We start from the raw sequence: 17,527 nt of genomic DNA on the forward strand, positions 1-17,527 counted from the left end.
CGGACATTGAGCTGTTGACCACCACGGCTCGAAGAAATGTTTCTAGATGTTTTTAACAGGGTGTTTGGGGTTTGTTTTTGTTTTATAAAAGCTTTCCGCTGTTTCCTCTTTGTCTAAGTAACACATGAATTGACTGATACCTTTGTATTTACACAAAGGAGGCAGGGGAGGGTGTCCTGAATTGGTGGAGTAGCTTTGTGTGAATAGTTTTCTGTGAATTAAGTTCTTGTTCACAAAATGGTTTCAATTCTAATGTCATTATGATCATCCTTTTATGGGGAAGTTGTGATATACAGGCCAGTCTTCAAACTAACATGAATATTTTTAATTGCAGCATTTGACACTGTGTACCAAAGAAATGGTGATGGAGAAGCCCAGTCCCCTGCTCGTAGGGCGGGAGTTCGTGAGACAGTACTACACTCTGCTAAATAAAGCTCCTGACTTCTTGCACAGGTAACGCTTTCACACACAAACTGTTAATTAGAAATCAGATGGACATTAATGTGGTATGAGAGGAGAGGGATCTGTCTAACTTTGGGGTTCTTAGAAAAGTGTTTCATTTTACTGAAAACCCCTTAGCCTCTAGAACCAAGTCTGATCATATGGATGTATGGCTATTTATCAAGGTATTTCCTGTGTGGTAAAGTGAGCTGCTTCTCAGCTGATAAAATGGTAACGTGGACGTATTCCAGAACTACTTCTCTAAAAAAGACAGAAAAGAAAAGGAAAGAAAATAGCACTGGAAGCACTTGGCATTTAGTCCCTAAGACCAGCATGCTAATTGGAGCAGGTCCAGAGGAAGGCCACAGAGTGTTGGAGCGAGTCCAGAGGAGGCCACGAAGATGCTCCGAGGGCTGGAGCCCCTCTGCTATGGAGACAGGCTGGGAGAGTTGGGCTTGTTCAGCCTGGAGAAGAGAAGGCTCCGGGGAGACCTTATTGCACCTTCCAGTACCTGAAGGGGCTACAAGGAAGCTGGGGGGGACTTCTTACAAGGGCCTGTAGTGACAGGACAAGGGGGAATGGGTATAAATTGAAAGTGGGGAGGGTTAGATTAGATATCAGGGAGAAGATCTTCAAGGAGAGGGTGGGGAGGCACTGGCACAGGTTCCCCAGAGAAGCTGTGGATGCCCCATCCCTGGATGTGTTCAAGGCCAGGCTGGATGAGGCTTGGAGCAACCTGGTCTAGTGGAAGGTGTCCCTGCCCATGGCAGGGCAGTTGGAACTAGATGGTCTTTAAGGTCCCTTCCAACCCAAACCATTCTGTGATTATTTCAGGATACCATATTTTGCATTGCCTCTGAGAAGTTTTTATCCAGATTATGATTGGAGATTTAAGTATAGATGTCATGGCATGGACAAGGTAGGTGGAAAATACAGAAAACAGAGTAGGTTTGTTTTATCTGTGTCCACTATTTAAGTGGTACTCTGAATGTGTTTCTCTCTTTTCTCTGCCTGCCCTCCTTTTTTTTTCTTCTTTTTTTTTGTTTTTGATTGGCTACATACAGCTTGTCAGTTAAGATTTTGCACTTCCACATTTGGACTTAAAGCAGCACAGTCTTTTAATACATAAAGGTGCAGTAGCTTTGCTGGTGTATAAAAAGACAAAAAGCAGCCGCTCTTTGGGTTGGCCTTCTCTCCGTACTTGACTTAAGGTTGATGGTGAAAAAATGGACTGTTAGATTGAGCACAAGTTAGAGCTCTCAGGTGGCTTGCTTAACAATTCAGTCTTTTCAATAATGCATCTTTTCATCTATAGCTTTGAGGTAAGGAAAACAAATGGTATCATTTTTACTTAAATCACTGAAACCTCTCTGGAACCATGTCATTTTCTGTGTTTAAATCTATTTTTAAGGTGTCTGAGCAGTGTATTCCAGGCTTTCATAATCTATGTTTAGTAATCTAACAGCAGTTAAACAGGATTTTCAGCAAATGCAGAATTTTTTTCTTGCCTTCAAAACTTCAACAAATGAGTCAGACCAGATCAACAACTGGACGAGTATGTCCATGGAACATAGCGATACCCGATAGTTTGCTCTGACCTGAGAACTGTGTTCCATAGGTAAGCATCATGCCTGGGTGTTTTCCCCAGCTGGCCTGGGAAAGGACCTCTTGCCTTGGAGTTGGCTTCGGAGGCACCTCTTAGGCAGGTCGGTCAGCACTTAGCATCTTGTCGATATCCAGAACTGCCTGTTGCCTGTAAAGATCAGGCAGTTGCAGTTCTTTTTTAAAAGACTTAGAAAGGGTGTGACTATTCAATTTTTTCAAGGCAACAATTATGGTGGGAGCAGATAATGCAATGGAAATCCTGATACCGGAACAGCAGGGCCATTTTTGAATAATAGAAAAGCCCAGGTTAGTAAGACAAGTTTCTTGTGAAGCGTGCTGTCATTTTGCTCTGAAACCCAGACATTGTTTCCATAAACAAAGTGACAGAGAAGAGTTTGTAAGGGATGATTAGGCCACACACCACAGCTTAATACCAAAGGCAGAGGGAGGATTCTATCAGTTCTGCGGTGAGATTGCCTTTTCTGTTTGTAACATTTATGTTCACTGGCAGCTAAACTATGTATTGGGGTAAATCACCCATGCATCCAACTTGGTGTTGAAAATAGTCTTTGATTTTGCTTTTAAGAGCATTTAACCATAAGGACACCAAGTGTAACCTTGGCAGGATGTTTGTGTGTTTTGATTTAGATCAAAATACTGGCGAGATGTTTTTCCTTCCTAACTGCTTCAGTCGAAGAGGAGCAGCCAGCTGTTCAGGTTTGCCTTCCCTCCTGCTTTCCTTTAGTGTGGCAACATCCGTTCCATTGCATCAATATTAACACGTGCTGTGGGAGCATCATGGAGCTGGTGGTCCTAGTACATTTGGGATGCAGACTGATGTTTCCAGACTGGGCTGATAGTAAATTGGCAGAAGTGTACACGTGAGGAAAAATGGTGTTTGAGGAGACCTTCAACCTGTTGAAAACAACCTTGGTGCTTTGTAGTAGGTACCAGATATTACTGCTACACCTCTTAATATCGAGCTTTACTCAAACAACTCCAAAATGCAGCTTTCCAAATTATGCTGTATACATGGTACATGGAGTGGGAATAGGGGATTGTCCATTTCTTGCAGGAATTGTGTTTTCAATTGTGTTTATTTTTTAGGTTTTTATAAAGAGGAGGGACTGTTGATGTCCCCTCAGTTACCTGTCTCCCAGAATGGCCCTGCTGAGGTCTGGGGATCTGGGTAGACACCCACAAGGCAAGCTCCCCCTGGTGCAGGTGGTACTCTGTGCTCATGACTATTCTCTGTCCACTTGAAAGGTGGCACAAGTGTTGCTGACAAAACATCCGTGAAATTTCTCTTAAAGGTCTTTACACAGAAGTGTCCTGGAGGCTTTGATCTGGTTTGATTGAATCACAGCTGATTCTGGAGCTGCTCGTGGGAAATGTCTTCTAGCCAGTTTTAGTCTCTGCCATGGCTGTCCCTTTCTTTGGGCTGTGGAAGTTGCTACGTTTTCCTAGTCAGGCTCCAGTGTGGAGGACATTTGCCTTTCCATTCTTTGGCTCCACCTTGTTTATGGATCATGTTCTTCTGAGAGAGCATCTTCTCTTTTCTCTTGCCATTAGTCTGAACAACAACTTCCTTACTGCTGCAGAAGGAGCTTGGTTGTCATGGCTTCCTGATGCTTGATGTGCCCCTTGTTGCAGCGATAAGGGAGTTTGGACAGCAAGTATTAAATTTAGGGGTTTATCCTACTAAAAGCTTGAGAAGAGTACCGTGTATCCTATTGCTAGTCATTATCCAAAGCTTATCCAGGGGTTACAGGTAAGCAGAGATCAGTTTGCCTGCTAAATGGGTGTTACTCAGTGTAGTTTGTATGCTTGTTGCATTTTTAAGTGAATTTATATGGCTTTACTAGCCCCCTCACTGAAAATGTATAACTCTCTATAACTGGGGTCTTAACATGTACCCCTTTCCTGATCTGCAGTTCCCACTTGTTAGGTTATTCTGTCTACCCAGGAGTTTGAACAGTTCCTTAAAAGCGAGTTAAAACACTTGGTCCCCCTGTGAAAGCATTTAGTAAGATATGCTGACTGTCAGAAGGCTTAGTTTGGAATTTAGAATGAAAAGATGTTTTCCTGCCTGCTTGTGCACTGCTTCAGCTAATCTTCTTCATACAGTACGAGGTATGTTGTAGAGGTAGGACAAGCGTTAGCCTTCGGACCTCGTGGCAGTCACTCCCGAGGCAAAACATGCTTCTGAATAAGAAAAGGGGTGATATGGTAGTTTTTTCTGTCCTATTAATTTAAATGGACAGAAAATATTAAGCATTTGTCACATGCTTTATAAGCTGGCAGTAAAAATCCAACCTAAAACTTAGACTATTCTAGGCCTAAAATTTCTAAGTGGAATGGAAGTGCAAAGAGATCTATGAAATGAAGAAAAATATTGGAGCAAGTGTACATATATTACATATAAAAATACAAACTTTTGAAATCCAATTCAAAATCCGGGTCAGGAAAGGGGCTTAGGGTTTGTTTTTCTTGGAGTGGTCCAGAGGTTTGTGCTGTTTACAAGAGCAAAAGCACAACTGCTACTTGTTGGGTAGCAAAAATATGGAATATGAGGTTTGTGTTGAAAGTTACACAGTGGAGGTTGCTCTAAGTTGTGATTCAATTATTGTACACAACGATGCAATTAACGCAAATGAATCACAGAGCGGTTTGGGTTGGAAGGGACCTTAAAGCCCATCTAGTTCCAACCCCCCTGCCATGGGCAGGGACACCTTCCACTAGACCAGGTTGCTCCAAGCCTCATCCAGCCTGGCCTTGAACACTTCCAGGGATGGGGCATCCACAGCTTCTCTGAGCAATGAAATACTGTCCAGTGCTTAACTGTAAGAAGCACAGAGAGAACACTGCTTTTGGGCTGCATCTCGTGCTGAACTTATCCCTGGGTATTGCAGCAGTAAGATCCAATTTTATTTGGCCTTCTTTTATTTGCTGTTTTTTACACTTGATTTCAGACAGCTTTTCTACCGGGGGCTTTGTTTCTCAGCTGAGGGGCCTATGAGCAATCTGGTCTTTCGTAGTGCTTTGGAGTTTTGTAATGAGCTCTTTGGGCACTGCTGCCGAGAAAGCTGTAGTGTGAAAGAACAGCCACCTATGGCAGAGAGACAGGATAGATGGGGAGGTGGGTTGGCTGGTCAGGAAGTTGTCTGTGCCGTCTGGATCCAAGTCAGAATCCCCCACTGCTGCCCCAAGCTTTGAAGAGAAGGGGGGTTCGGATGCATGGCAGGCAGGTTGTTCCTCCCTAGGCAAACGCCTTGGCTGGGTAGCGTGGCTTTAACACAGGCAGATGATTTTGACATTGGGGAACCATCAAGTCAAATGGCCACTGTGCTTAAAGGGAGCAAGTGGAAGGTTGAGGTTGATTTAGGAGCTTGCTATGTATCCCGGGCAAACCGGAATGCTGAATATTAAGCTTGTTAGTTCCTGTATTCTCGAAACCTCGGAAGTGGAAAATACATCTTGAGCTGCTGTTTGTGCTGAAATTCCTGATGCACTGGGCTCTACAACTTTTGGTTAAAATACTTACTGTATTTGATTCTGTTTTTTCAGTGCTATAACCTTTGCACCTCTTCACTTGCAGGTTTTATGGCAGGAATTCTTCTTACGTCCATGGAGGACTGGACGCCAGTGGGAAACCGCAGGAAGCAGTGTATGGTCAAGCTGTGCGTATCAAAATCAGCCCTGTATTCCTCGCCAATGCTCAGAACTTAGTTGTATAAATCAGTCTTTTTCTTTACCAATAACTTCTACTTTCTTACCTGGTAAATAACGTATTATGATGCTGCCTCCTGCTCAGAGGCTGATAGGAATTTGTTGACTTAATTTATTTCTTTTTTTTTTGCTTGATTGTTGCTGCTTTTACTGTGGGTGCTGTTGGATTCATCAGCTTTGAATCTGAAGAGCAGAAAATATATTTAGGATGGGAAAGAAAATCCAGAGGACACGTTAGACTTGTGCTAGTCATGTATCTTGTTTCAGTTAGAAGTGGTTCCTTGGGAAGGGGACTTTTGATTTTTGCGAGTAATGTGGAATTCTGTATGCTTCCAAATCCTTCTCTGAGTGGAGTTTCGTTAAAATGAAAGATAACTGCTGAGGAACTGAAGTCAATCCAGGAAACACGAGTTTTCACTTTGGTTGTGGCTCTATCAGAATCACATCTGTCACCTAGGGGCATCTGTTCATGTGGTAGCCACATCTTTGAGCAGTGCGGCCTCTATCCCAGGGCAGGTTTGTTTTCTTCTTTCGCCGGCAGAACCTGATTGGGCAGCACAAAAATCTTGGCAGTGCAGATGTTAGCCCTCCTGTGATGACTGAGTACTTTGTGGATGTGCAGAGGGTCAGGGTTGTTGTTTTTGGGGTGGTGGTAGGGTTTGGGTTTTTTTTAAAAAAAAAAAAAGCCAACATTAGTTACATTCTGTCCCTCTCACAGGCCCTTTAAAAAATGAAAGCCTTAAAATAGGTCATGTGCTGTAATACAGCTGGAAAAATTGGATGGCAGGTTGTACACTATTAGACTACCCTAAGAAGTGGAAAACTTGGAGAATACAAGTTTGATGAGCTCAGGTTGACTGTTCTCAGTGAAAGACACTTCCTGGTTCCTGTATTTACTTGTTGAGCCTCAGTAGGGTGTGTTTTTGTGTTAGTTCAGACTGGGGCATTTAAAAGGTGTAATCTGTACAAAACTCAGCGTAGCTAAGATGTAACTCTCTGTTTCTAGGAGATACACAAGAAAGTGATGTCATTACAGTTCAGCGAATGCCACACCAAGATTCGTCACGTGGATGCTCACGCTACCCTGAGTGATGGGGTGGTTGTGCAAGTAATGGGGGAGCTGTCAAACAACGGGCAGCCGATGAGGAAGTTCATGCAGACTTTTGTGCTTGCTCCAGAAGTAAGTATGTGTAAGATTGTGTTTAATTTCAAATAATGCTGATGGAGTTGCTACAGGAAACCTGACCGGTAGCTACAATTTGTCATACCGGGGCAAAAAGTATGGTCTGGCTTTTATAGCTCGGCCCGGAGGCTGTTGTTAAATGTGTCACAGCATGTGAGTACAGAGAAACGAGCCTACTGCACCCGTCCTGAGCTGCTTGATTTTTTTTTTTAGAGTTGAAGTATTGGCGCAGTAATACAGAGCAAATTGGAGCTTGCATTTGGGAGCTGCCTTTGGCACAAATAAATATAAAAAAATGTTCTGCAGATCAGTTCTCTAGTGTAGATCTGTACTTCAAGTCTGATGGCAAATGTGAGCATGGGTTGATGCTGCGCAAGTTACTGCTCACATTTAGCTCTTAGCCAGAGCAGAGCAGTGTAAGGGAAGGGGTGTCTTGTGTTCTTTTTACTTCTTTCCCCCCACTTCATCCCAGACTGTTGTGTGGTTGGTGATTAATGTTGTGGAGTCTTGCTGAATTGCTAGGTTGTTTCCAGGCACTGTGCTGTAAGCATACAGCCACCCCGTGAAGGTTCATTCTAGTTTCTTATTGTGAAGTTTTTGTAATAGGAAAAATTCAAATTCCCTGATGAAACTGAGGGACTTTATGTTTAGTTAGAACCTACGACTGCTGTGACTTAGCAAAACAGGGTATTTTCTGCCTGAAACTTCCTTTCTCAGTTGGGCGGAAGTTACTGTTCAGTTTGCTTAGAGAAGGGGTACCACTTGGAAAATGGTCTCAGTGAAATAGTCCCGTTCCAAAACGTTGGTGTGTGCCCCAGAGCTTCTATCTAATCCATCCTTGTTGCTGACTGCTAATATACCGTAGATGCAAAAAAATGCCTGTTGCTTTCTTGTAGGGTTCTGTTCCAAACAAGTTCTATGTCCACAATGATATCTTCAGATATGAAGATGAAGTATTTGGGGATTCAGAAGGAGAACTTGATGAAGGTGAGAAGAACTGTACATGTAGTTTGTCCTGTTCTCTAACATGTGTGCAGAGCTTTCAGAAGTATCTAGAGGAGATGGAAAGGCGTGAGCTGTATTGCATTCTTGTGGAGCATATGGGGACAGGCTGAGAGAGGTGGGCTTGGTCAGCCTGGAGAAGAGAAGGCTCCGGGGAGACCTTATTGCCCCTTCCAGTGCCTGAAGGGGCTACAAGGCAGCTGGGGGGGACTTTTTACAAGGGCCTGTAGTGACAGGACAAGGGGTAATGGGTTTAAATTGATAGTGGGGAGGTTTAGATTGGATATCAGGAAAAAGTTCTTCATGGAGAGGGTGGGGAGGCAGTGGGGCAGGTTGCCCAGAGAAGCTGTGGATGCCCCATCCCTGGAAGAGTCCAAGGCCAGGCTGGATGAGGCTTGGAGCAACCTGGTCTAGTGGAAGGTGTCCCTGCCCATGGCAGGGAGGTTGGAACTGGATGGTCTTTAAGGTCCCTTCCAACCCAAACCATTCTATGATTCTATGAATTTGGGAAGGGGCTGAGGCAGGGAGTATAGGTGATGTTGCTGGAACTGTCTGCTGGTCCAAAACATTCTGTAAAATCAGGGTCATGTAGTAGTACTTTACTTCGTGAAGGGCTGAACTGGCCGTGGTTGGAGAGGCTTGGCAGAGAAGGGAAGTAATCAGTGATAATACTTTTTGCTGCCGCTAGTTTCATCAGGTAGAATTGATTTCTCTGATCAGTCAATTTTTAGGTAAAGTGGTTTGAAGAAAAACTCTATAATTGGCTTTTCAAATATGATATAGCTCACTTTGATATCATCATCACATTCAGTAATTCGTTTCTATTCAGGGGCTGAACTTGACCTGGGTGGTTTTTTCCCCCCTCTGCTCACTGAGGCAGAGCAAATCAGGGTGCAGTCAGAATGTATCTATGTGTTCATGGGCTAATTTCTGGGACGTTTTCATCATGGTTCTGTGGAACAAAGCATCTTAGGCAATCATTCTTGTATTTGAGCTTAATCTCCTTAATTTTAGGTACTGAGATTTATGAGCTAATAGTACAATCTTTCTCTTTAACTGCCACCATATGAAAAGCATCTGCTGCTTTACAACACCCTTGAACCCTCCCCCCCGAAGTTCCTAGCAGCAATATGTCTCTAGTTTCTTCTTTTTGTGAAAACAGTAAGAAACAAGGCCTCTTGAATGAGTGGAAGGGTCTTCTGTCTTCTCTTGCAGCTCATTTTGCCTGATTTTGTTGGTGAAACCTTATTTTGATTACTACCAGTTTAACATGCTTTTAAGTGCAGCTTGTGTACGCTTACAGAGATGTTTAAGGAAGTTTTTCTTTCTGTGCCAGAGTCTGAGGAAGAGGTGGAAGAGGAGCAGGAGGAGAGACAACCATCACCTGAACCTGTGCAAGAGAATGCAAGCAGTACTTACTATGAAAACCATCCTGTAACGTAAGAAGTCCATTTGATTATGTGAAGTTGCTTTTTTAATAGAAATGACAGAATTGCTTTGGCTGTGGATTCTGGATGGTTAATGACACCTTACTCCTCAAATTTGGGTAGCACTTCAAACTGAGAGGAAGGTCTACTTTTTGAGAAGTTGCTGTTCAGCTGTATTGGAAGAATAGGTCTCTGTCCTGAGCATCATAAAATCTGAACAAGATTAAAGAAAACATGTTTAGGCACATTTTTATATGAAAAATACGTTTTATTAAGCAAGCACGCAAAACCTCCACAAACACAAAGAAACCTACAACACCAAAAGCCTGTGCTTTTTTTGAAACATAGCAATGCCTTTTAAAGGCATTAAAGGGAATGCCTTTTAAAACCAGACTCCCTGGTTCCCTTGTTAAGAAAAACCATTTACGACGTGACTACCTGATGTCTGTTCAATGCATCAGTGATAACGCTGAACACTGGTCATAGAATGCTTTTCATGAGAAATTTGATGGAAGAGGGGAATCTGCTGGGGTTCTGGCAGTGACTTGCCAGAACTAAAGCATCAAGTCAGGTCTTGTTTTTGGGTTACCATGCCAATTGGAAAGAAGCTGTAAAGGCAATGTTCGTAGCTTGCCTGTGGCAGAAGCTGTGTAGGCAGAAGAGTTTGGAATTTGGTCAGCTTTTGGGGTGGCTGAAGAAAAAGTCAAGAACTTCAGATCCCTAAGTTTCAAACACACGGAGTAGGGAAGAAGCTGTGTGTGCGTTTCAGTAAGCAAGACTCACAGCTCCTTTAGTAAGGAACTGGCATGGTGTTTTTGTAAGTAAGTTGCAGGTTTTATTCCAAAACTGGCTTTATTTATGTGTATAGCTTAATGTTCCATTGGTCTCCCACTGTGCTTCTGTTCTTTTAGGAGCAGCAGTACTTAAGTTTAGCACCTATTCCTTCAGGGTTTACGTGTCTGTGATTTACAGATTCTTTGCAGAGAATTGTAAAAGATGTCTTTGCTTCAGCAGGGGTAAAACCTGACTTTGTATGCAACTAGAGGGGTACAGCTTAACTTCTGACAGTACTGTATGCATAGGTACCATCTGGCAGCAACTGGATACGGAATGACTTGTTTAATACCAGCTGTTAGCATAGCAGAGCTTATAAAGAGTCATAAACCACAAAGCAATTGATCAGCTGCATAAAACACCTTTGATTCTTGTAGCAATGGGATAGAGGAGGCACTAGAAGAATCATCTCACGAACCTGAGCCAGAATTGGAATCTGAAACGAAAACCGAGGAGCTGAAAGCTGAAGTTGAAGAGAAGACCCTTGAGGAGCTAGAAGAGAAGTCTCCATCTCCACCTCCTGTAGAACCTGTTTCACTACCACAAGAACCACCAAAGGTTAGTTAAAAGTCATATCTGTGCTTCTAGGTGCAGATGGGAAACCAGAAGGTTCGGTTTTGAACTTAGCCTTTCTGAGTGGCCAAAGTGGTACCTCTTCTCGGCGTCACGCTGTATGAAGAGTGGACCTTGGACCTGTAAAAAAGCCAAGTTTCACTAGAAGAGGAAAGAATGTTGTTTTTAAGCACAAGTCACCAATCATACATGTAATGCTCTGCTTGTAAAGTGTGTGTGTGGTTTTATGCATGTGTAAACCTTTATTAAATGTGGAGTTAACATATGTTAAGAAAACACCTCAAGCTACCACCAGCAAAAGTCTCAGTGGGAACCACTGCTCATCCTTGCAAGAAACCGTAACGCACTGACACGTGGGAAATTGCTGGTTCAACATCTGTACGGGGGCATTGGCAGTCTCCCTGAGAGGCAGGATGCCCGATCTAAAATCCACCAGGCACACCATGCATCACCTAAGTTACACGTAGGTAGTTCGAAAGAGATGGGAGGAACCAGTGAAAGCTGGAGAAAGGTGATTTGCTACCTCCAGCATCTCCTGTATTTTTTTTCCCCCCCCCCGAATCCTTTTTCTCTTTTCCTGTTTTTACTTCTAACTTCTGGCATCCACTTTCTTTGTGCAGAAGACACAACACTACAGGCTTTTCAGTCCTAGGTTTGGTCACCTCGTGGAAAGCAGTGACCTGGGGATGCTGAGGGAACTGGGCTCGCTCAGGTAGCCATAGTGAGCACGCTACACACTCGCTCCACGCCACTGGAGTCCACAGAGGGCTAGAACTAGAATCCTTCTGTATCGTCGTTGTAATGCTTGCACCACACTTATTTAATAGTCAGATATGAACCGTAGAATGAATATTTTCAGCAGACGAGTTTCCCTGTAGGAATGTCAGTGGTTTGCCATGATTAGTAGCCTAGGTTTGTTGCATTTCCTGCAGGCTTTCTCTTGGGCTTCAGTGACCAGTAAAAACCTGCCTCCTAGTGGTACTGTTTCTTCCTCTGGAATTCCACCCCATGTTAAAGCACCAGTCTCACAGGTAACCCATCTGTGAACACCTTGGATTGTCTCATTACTTCTGCAAACTGCTTCAGTTTTTTAAATGAACGGATCAATTTGTTTGCCTTAAGATTGCACAAATTAATGGTGTCTGAAATGTTCATGCGCTCGCCTTCTTGTTGCAAGCAAAGGCACGTACACGTGAGGCGTAACTTTGGGTGATGGTGACGTTAAAATCTGCTCATGTGGAAACAGGAAATCGCTACTGAAATTCTTTTGACCTAACTTAGCGGGATATGGCTTGGTTTACATGGGGAAAAAGCAAAAAAAAACCCAAAAACCAACAACCAAACCAAAAAAACCCAACTCCCCACAAAATGGCAGTCACTAAAGTGTGTTTGAAAGGGGTATTTCACTGGCGGAAGGGTCCCAGCAGTGAAAAGGGATAGCACCGTTTCTGAGAAGGTGCAAGATTGCCTTGTAAGGCAACGTCTACAGAAATCTGCCGGATTTCATTATCCGTTCATAATTTATTTGTCACAGAACCCTGTACCAACTTATGACTGTGTGAGAAATGGAACGATTCACATTTCCTTACCGGGACAGTGCTGTCTTCCCATTCCTAGGTTGACTGGGTGAGGAGGGGAAAGAGGAAGGAAAGTTTGACCGGATGATAGCTCATGTCTTGCACCTGCCAGGCTGGTGAGAGACAGTCTGAGACTTTCAATTCAGCTACCTCTATCTGTACAAACCCCCTCAAAGTAGAAAACATGTGCTTTAGCCTCTTAGAATCACAGAATGGTTTGGGTTGGAAGGGACCTTAAAGACCATCTAGTTCCAACCCCTCTTCCACTGAGGCGGTGTACCAAAGCTCTGCGTGTTGTGCTAGCTCACATCCGACCTTTTTAGAAGACTGCAGTTTTTTGGTAGAGCAGCTGGGTTGTTGCAGCTGTTGGTTTTGTACTTGTTTCTTCTCTTTTTTACTGACGGAGAGGAACCTGTCTAGGATTGCCCTTCAGCCAGGTCCATGTTAAAAAAGAAAACAGGAACAGAAAACCCAACAGAAGCATCTCGTATGGTGTTGCTTCTGGTCCAGCTGAGCCATCATGGAAATCAGATGATGGCTCCGTAATGAGCTGGGAAGCCTGTCTGTCTTCATCAGCTTCAACAGGGCTTTGAGCATTTTAGGTGGTATTGGAGCCATGAAAACGGTGGTTTTTCTAGCGCAGAATAGATTTTCCTTGTGCAAAACGAAAATTAGGTTTGATTTGTTTGCAGTAGAGAGAGTGGATCTTTGTAATGTGGTTGCAAAAATAATCTAGAATTATCGGTACGAGAGAGCAGAGTATAGCTTCTAGAAGGCCCCTCAGACTCTTTCGTGTTGCCTCTGCAGCTGGTTGGGCTTTCTGCCTTTTGGGTGACTTTTGCTGTGACTTCGTGTCTAGGTAAATCTGTGTGGAAGTTTCTAAACAACACCGAAGTGGCAAGATTTCAACTCTCGGCTCTTGTGGAGACAGAATTGGTCCGTTCTTAGCTCCTTTTCAGGCACGGTGTATAGAAAGCTGGTAGAAAAGGCACCTGAACTGTTTCTGCAAGGAATTACGGATCAGTAGCAGCTTTCTCCTGGTCTCTTAGATCCATTAATGCCAGATACTTGCATGTAGGCAGGGGCAGGAGATTGCAATAGTGGGTGAGTGACTTCCTTGGGATGCTGTTCTAGCCAGCATCAGCAGTGTTACAGAGCAGCTGCTAACTGTCCTTCTCATTCCTTTCTCTGCATCACTCCGTATTTCCCCTATTTTTTATCAAGTTCAAATACAGCCTCTCTAGTAGTAACTCAGAACACCCCAAAGGGCTGCCCACGTACCGTTTTGGCTATAAACCAGTTCAGGTCCTGTTTGTTTACAGCTGTGGGGTTAAACAGGTCAGCGTTTCTTGCTCCTTTTCTTGTGGGCAATCAGAAATCTGCCTGGCTACACTGGTAAATCAGGTCTTCCCTTTATAGTGATTTCAGGTATTCTGACCTCCCCCTGGCATTAACACATCAGCTGTTTCAGGGGTGCTGGAGGGATGGAGGCAGGCAGGGTGGTCCGACTCTTGCCTTCTGGTTTGGAAGTGGTGAATTCAGGGAAATATCCATCTATGGGGCAACATTCTCTCACTGCCTTTGTGGAAGTGATTGATGAGTGCCCTTAGTAAGTTGTGAGGTCCATGCTGACCTCCTCGACAGTGTGGTAGCTGTCTAAGGGATGATCTCACCTAGCTGCTGGAACTCTGGTGAGATGATGAAGGGTTTTTTTTTGCTTTTGTTTCACGTAAAGCGTGGTTTCTTCTTTGTTTTCTTGGCTAGTTGGTTCTTTGCATGCGTTTGGTTGTGGCAGGCATCTCGCTCTAGAGAAACTTTTAAGCCCTCTAAGATTGGAAAAATAGAATTGTACCAGCCTTTGGAGCTGCCTCATCTCTTGCTCCTTCTGTTCCATCCTCCTCTGTTTCAGGAGGGTATTCAGTTCCAAAGTTGGGGAGTAAAGGCTGACTTGTGGCTGGTTTTGCCATCATTGCCAGTAGCATTGCTGTAGCAGAAAGAGGCCCCTTTCCCTCCCCACGTGAGCTCCTGAAGAGAAGAGGCAATGTCACTTCTTCCTTAATTGTTCTCAAAGCTCCATTAGGTTGAGGTTTGCGGCGATCTTGGCTCCTGGGCCGAGTCCTCCTTCAGTCATTGTCGGTTGAAATCCTTGCTCTGTGCCTTTCGGTCCACTTTGTGTGCTCGCTGTGCAGTGAGGGTTGCAATTAGCTGCTGCTTGGGCTGTAAATGGCAGCCCTTAATAGGCATCTTGTGATGCTGCAAATGATTGCGGTGTTCTCGGGGAGGGCACTTTTGCCCAAGTGCTTTCCTCTTCAGGCAGCACCAGAGAGCACTGAGGCATCCTTCCCCCGTAAAAAGGGACAGTGCTGATGAGAAAGCAGCTAATGAGATGAGCTGTTTGTTGTCTGGGTAGACAGAGTGTTTGTGTGACACATGAGAAGCTCAGTGAAATGCAAGGCAAGTGGGTAAAAGTTAGCAGGTATTTGGGATTTAATAGAACGTCAGCCTTTGCTAAGGAGGGACTGGGTGGTTAAACCTGAGAGGCAAAGTATCTGAGAAACGGGGGTCTGCCCGTGTTGAGTTTCGCTGTTGAGGTTGCGTTTGTAAAGCAGTAAAGATGTGTGAGTGAAGGTTGGCAGGGGAGCTCCAGTGACCCAAGAGGAGGTGCAGTGAAAAGAGGTTTTCCTACAGAAAACCTACAGAAAGGATGGTTTTCCTAACTTATTCTTGGAACTGAAAAAATGATCCTAGAAATGTTGGAAGGATGAGCTGATGCCTAGCTGGGTAGAGCATGAGTGATGGGAGGGCTGAAACATTCATTTGGTGCGTAATAGCTGCGTGTTTCCTGTAAAATCCAGCTTCTTTGTCCCCCTGCCAGGTACTCTCTGGCTGGAACCATCGGTTGTCTTGAGCCCTTAAAAGAAAATAAGGGAGATGTTTAATGTAAACTACTCCTCCGCAGCAGGCTGGGCCTATAGCCGTTGTCCTTGTGCTTAATCTTCCCTGGAGGATAGTGTTCTTTATGCTCCTAAGGATAAATTTGTTTTTTGGAGATAAGAACCCAGCACAGCAGCAGCTGCTGGACTGTTGTACAGAAAATGGAATTTAAAAAATGTTGGAAATGGCTTCAGTAAGCGACAGGGAGCGTAGAAATGTTTCTGCAATGTTCTGTCTCTTTTGCTCAAATTACCTCTCGAAGTACTTTCTGCTTGTAAAAAATGGAATAGGTGTTCTAGTTCCTGAGAATACAAAGGGTCTACTTGGAGCATCGTGGCCTTGACATCAGGAACGTTGAAGACTATCTTCAGCAGGTAGTCTGTAGAAATTGTCATTTCAGGTGGCTTTATTGTGTCAGGAATACTTAACTGCACTCTGAGGGTTTTTGGTTTGTTCTCCTCTTTCGGTTTGGTAGCTGCCTTATAGTTGTTGTGCACTCGAGGAAAGGAATCCCTCAGGGACTCAGGCGAAAAATGTGATTTGTTCATCTCGGGCTGCCCCCCAGTCCGTGAAGTTTGCGCTTGGCATGAGGAAGCTTCATTTCATCTGTGTGGAGTTTCTAGTCAGGTTGAGGGATTCCTGAAGAACGGAGCATTGGGGTCTCAATGCCTGGTCAAACATGGAAAATTCTCCTTAGCCATGTTTTTGGGGAGACGCTCTGATGGAGAGATGTTTGCTTTGCACGTTTTAGCAGAGATAACTGAACACTGCAGTCCTGGATTGGTACAGAGGAATTTATAGAGGTTAAAAAAAAAAAAAAAGCATTCCCAAACACATTGACATGGATGTGTCTCTTCTGGAGTTCATTTTGTGCATGCCACTTACCTATGTCTTTTGTTGTGGGGTGTTTTTTTGTTTTGGTGAGTTTGGGGGTTTGGGGTTTTTTTTAACTAGGCCGGTGTCCAATAATGCACGTTCTCCTCCTGTTTCAGCCAAGAGTTGAAACTAAACCTGAAGCCCAGTCTCAACCTCCTCGTGTACGTGAACAGCGTCCCAGGGAAAGACCGGGTTTTCCGCCCCGAGGACCTCGGCCAGGTAATGTGGAACAGCTTGTGTGTCTGCTTGGGCCTAGTTAATGACACGTGGCTCGTTGGTGGGTCTTGCCAGTACCTGCATTGTGTTTGGCTGATCATGAACTGTCTGTTCCTGCTGCCTTCAACTAGAAATGGGGGAATAGGATTAGGAGTCCAGGCCAGTGATGAGCTGTTGGAAAGTTCAGGCATTATTTCCCAGCTTCTCTTTTGTTGAGAAGTTTTTTAACAGCCAGGCCACTCGCTTCGGTGCTGGAGTAGTTTGCCTGTGCCTTGATGCAGTTCTGAAAAGCTGCTATGGAAATACGACTGTTTCTTCCACGTCCTCTAACTTTGCTGAACCTTGGAAGTGAGAGCTCTTAAATGCCTGTTGTTGCTTTGCCTTGGAACAAAACCTCCCCGCCCTGCCAGCTTCGGTCAGTTAATAATTCTGTACATACTTTCCCATCTTGTGCAGTTGTCTAAAATACTGTTCTCGGTTCAGCTGCCTCACGTTTGTCTTAGTTTACGAGCAGCCAGCTCTCCACATTTTCTTACTCGTACACGGTATCCAGATCTGTAGGATGTTCTGGCTGGAAAACGTGCGCTTTACTTGGCAGTCATCAGAAGCGTTGAGAGGTGAAGGCCTTCTGAGTTGCGTTCATCAGCCCAGCCTGGCGGCTTGGCCAGACCTCTGCACAGCACTGGGCAAAAGCTGTCTCGGCAAAGGCCCAGCTAGGGAATTTGATCAGTCCATCGTCTCCCCTGGGTGCGAGGCCAAGGCACGAGTTCCAAGGGTATTTGCCATCGCCCTGAAGTGGTCGTGTAAAGCTGGCAGGGCGCTGCAGCAGGCACCGTTAAGTCCCCGTGACTGCAGTTGAACTGGGTTCTAATGAAGATTTTCGGTGAGTGTGTGCCAGGCTCTGGTACAGATTGGGCTTAAAAGTGCTTTGGCTTTGACCAGCGCAAGTGTATCCACTCTGGGACAGCACTGAAACTGGGAGGAGTTAAGGTGCCAAGAAAGAACCGTGACGTCTCTTACAGGTTAACGTTTCTTAACGTGTCACCTGCAGGAGCAAAGCCTGCAGCTTGTGGCTAACTGGGGTTGCACATCTGCATTTCTGCTACTCTGTTGTGGTTTAACTCCGGCTA

General features: G+C 44.5%; 1 protein-coding gene across 1 annotated transcript; it reads left to right on the plus strand.

The window, feature by feature from the left end:
* Window positions 1-339: 339 nt before the first annotated feature.
* LOC104503538 (ras GTPase-activating protein-binding protein 2-like) lies at window positions 340-16,441 on the plus strand. The gene is made up of 8 exons (XM_010151982.1): window positions 340-453; window positions 5,645-5,726; window positions 6,782-6,955; window positions 7,855-7,945; window positions 9,297-9,399; window positions 10,599-10,779; window positions 11,727-11,825; window positions 16,298-16,441. The coding sequence occupies exons 1-8, from the start codon at window positions 359-361 to the stop codon at window positions 16,439-16,441; spliced, it is 969 nt and encodes a 322-aa protein (XP_010150284.1). The 5' UTR covers window positions 340-358.
* Window positions 16,442-17,527: the final 1,086 nt, after the last annotated feature.

This window comes from Eurypyga helias, unplaced genomic scaffold (assembly GCF_000690775.1).
Source record: "Eurypyga helias isolate BGI_N326 unplaced genomic scaffold, ASM69077v1 scaffold29995, whole genome shotgun sequence".
In the NCBI taxonomy this organism is placed as follows: domain Eukaryota; kingdom Metazoa; phylum Chordata; class Aves; order Eurypygiformes; family Eurypygidae; genus Eurypyga; species Eurypyga helias.

Excerpts from the sequence above, each read along its gene's own strand:
- LOC104503538 (XM_010151982.1), top strand. The coding sequence starts at position 359 with ATGGTGATGGAGAAGCCCAGTCCCCTGCTCGTAGGGCGGGAGTTCGTG. Across the intron at positions 454-5,644 it reads GCTCCTGACTTCTTGCACAG|GTTTTATGGCAGGAATTCTT; the intron begins GTAACGCTTTCA and ends CTTCACTTGCAG. Across the intron at positions 11,826-16,297 it reads TTAAAGCACCAGTCTCACAG|CCAAGAGTTGAAACTAAACC; the intron begins GTAACCCATCTG and ends CTCCTGTTTCAG.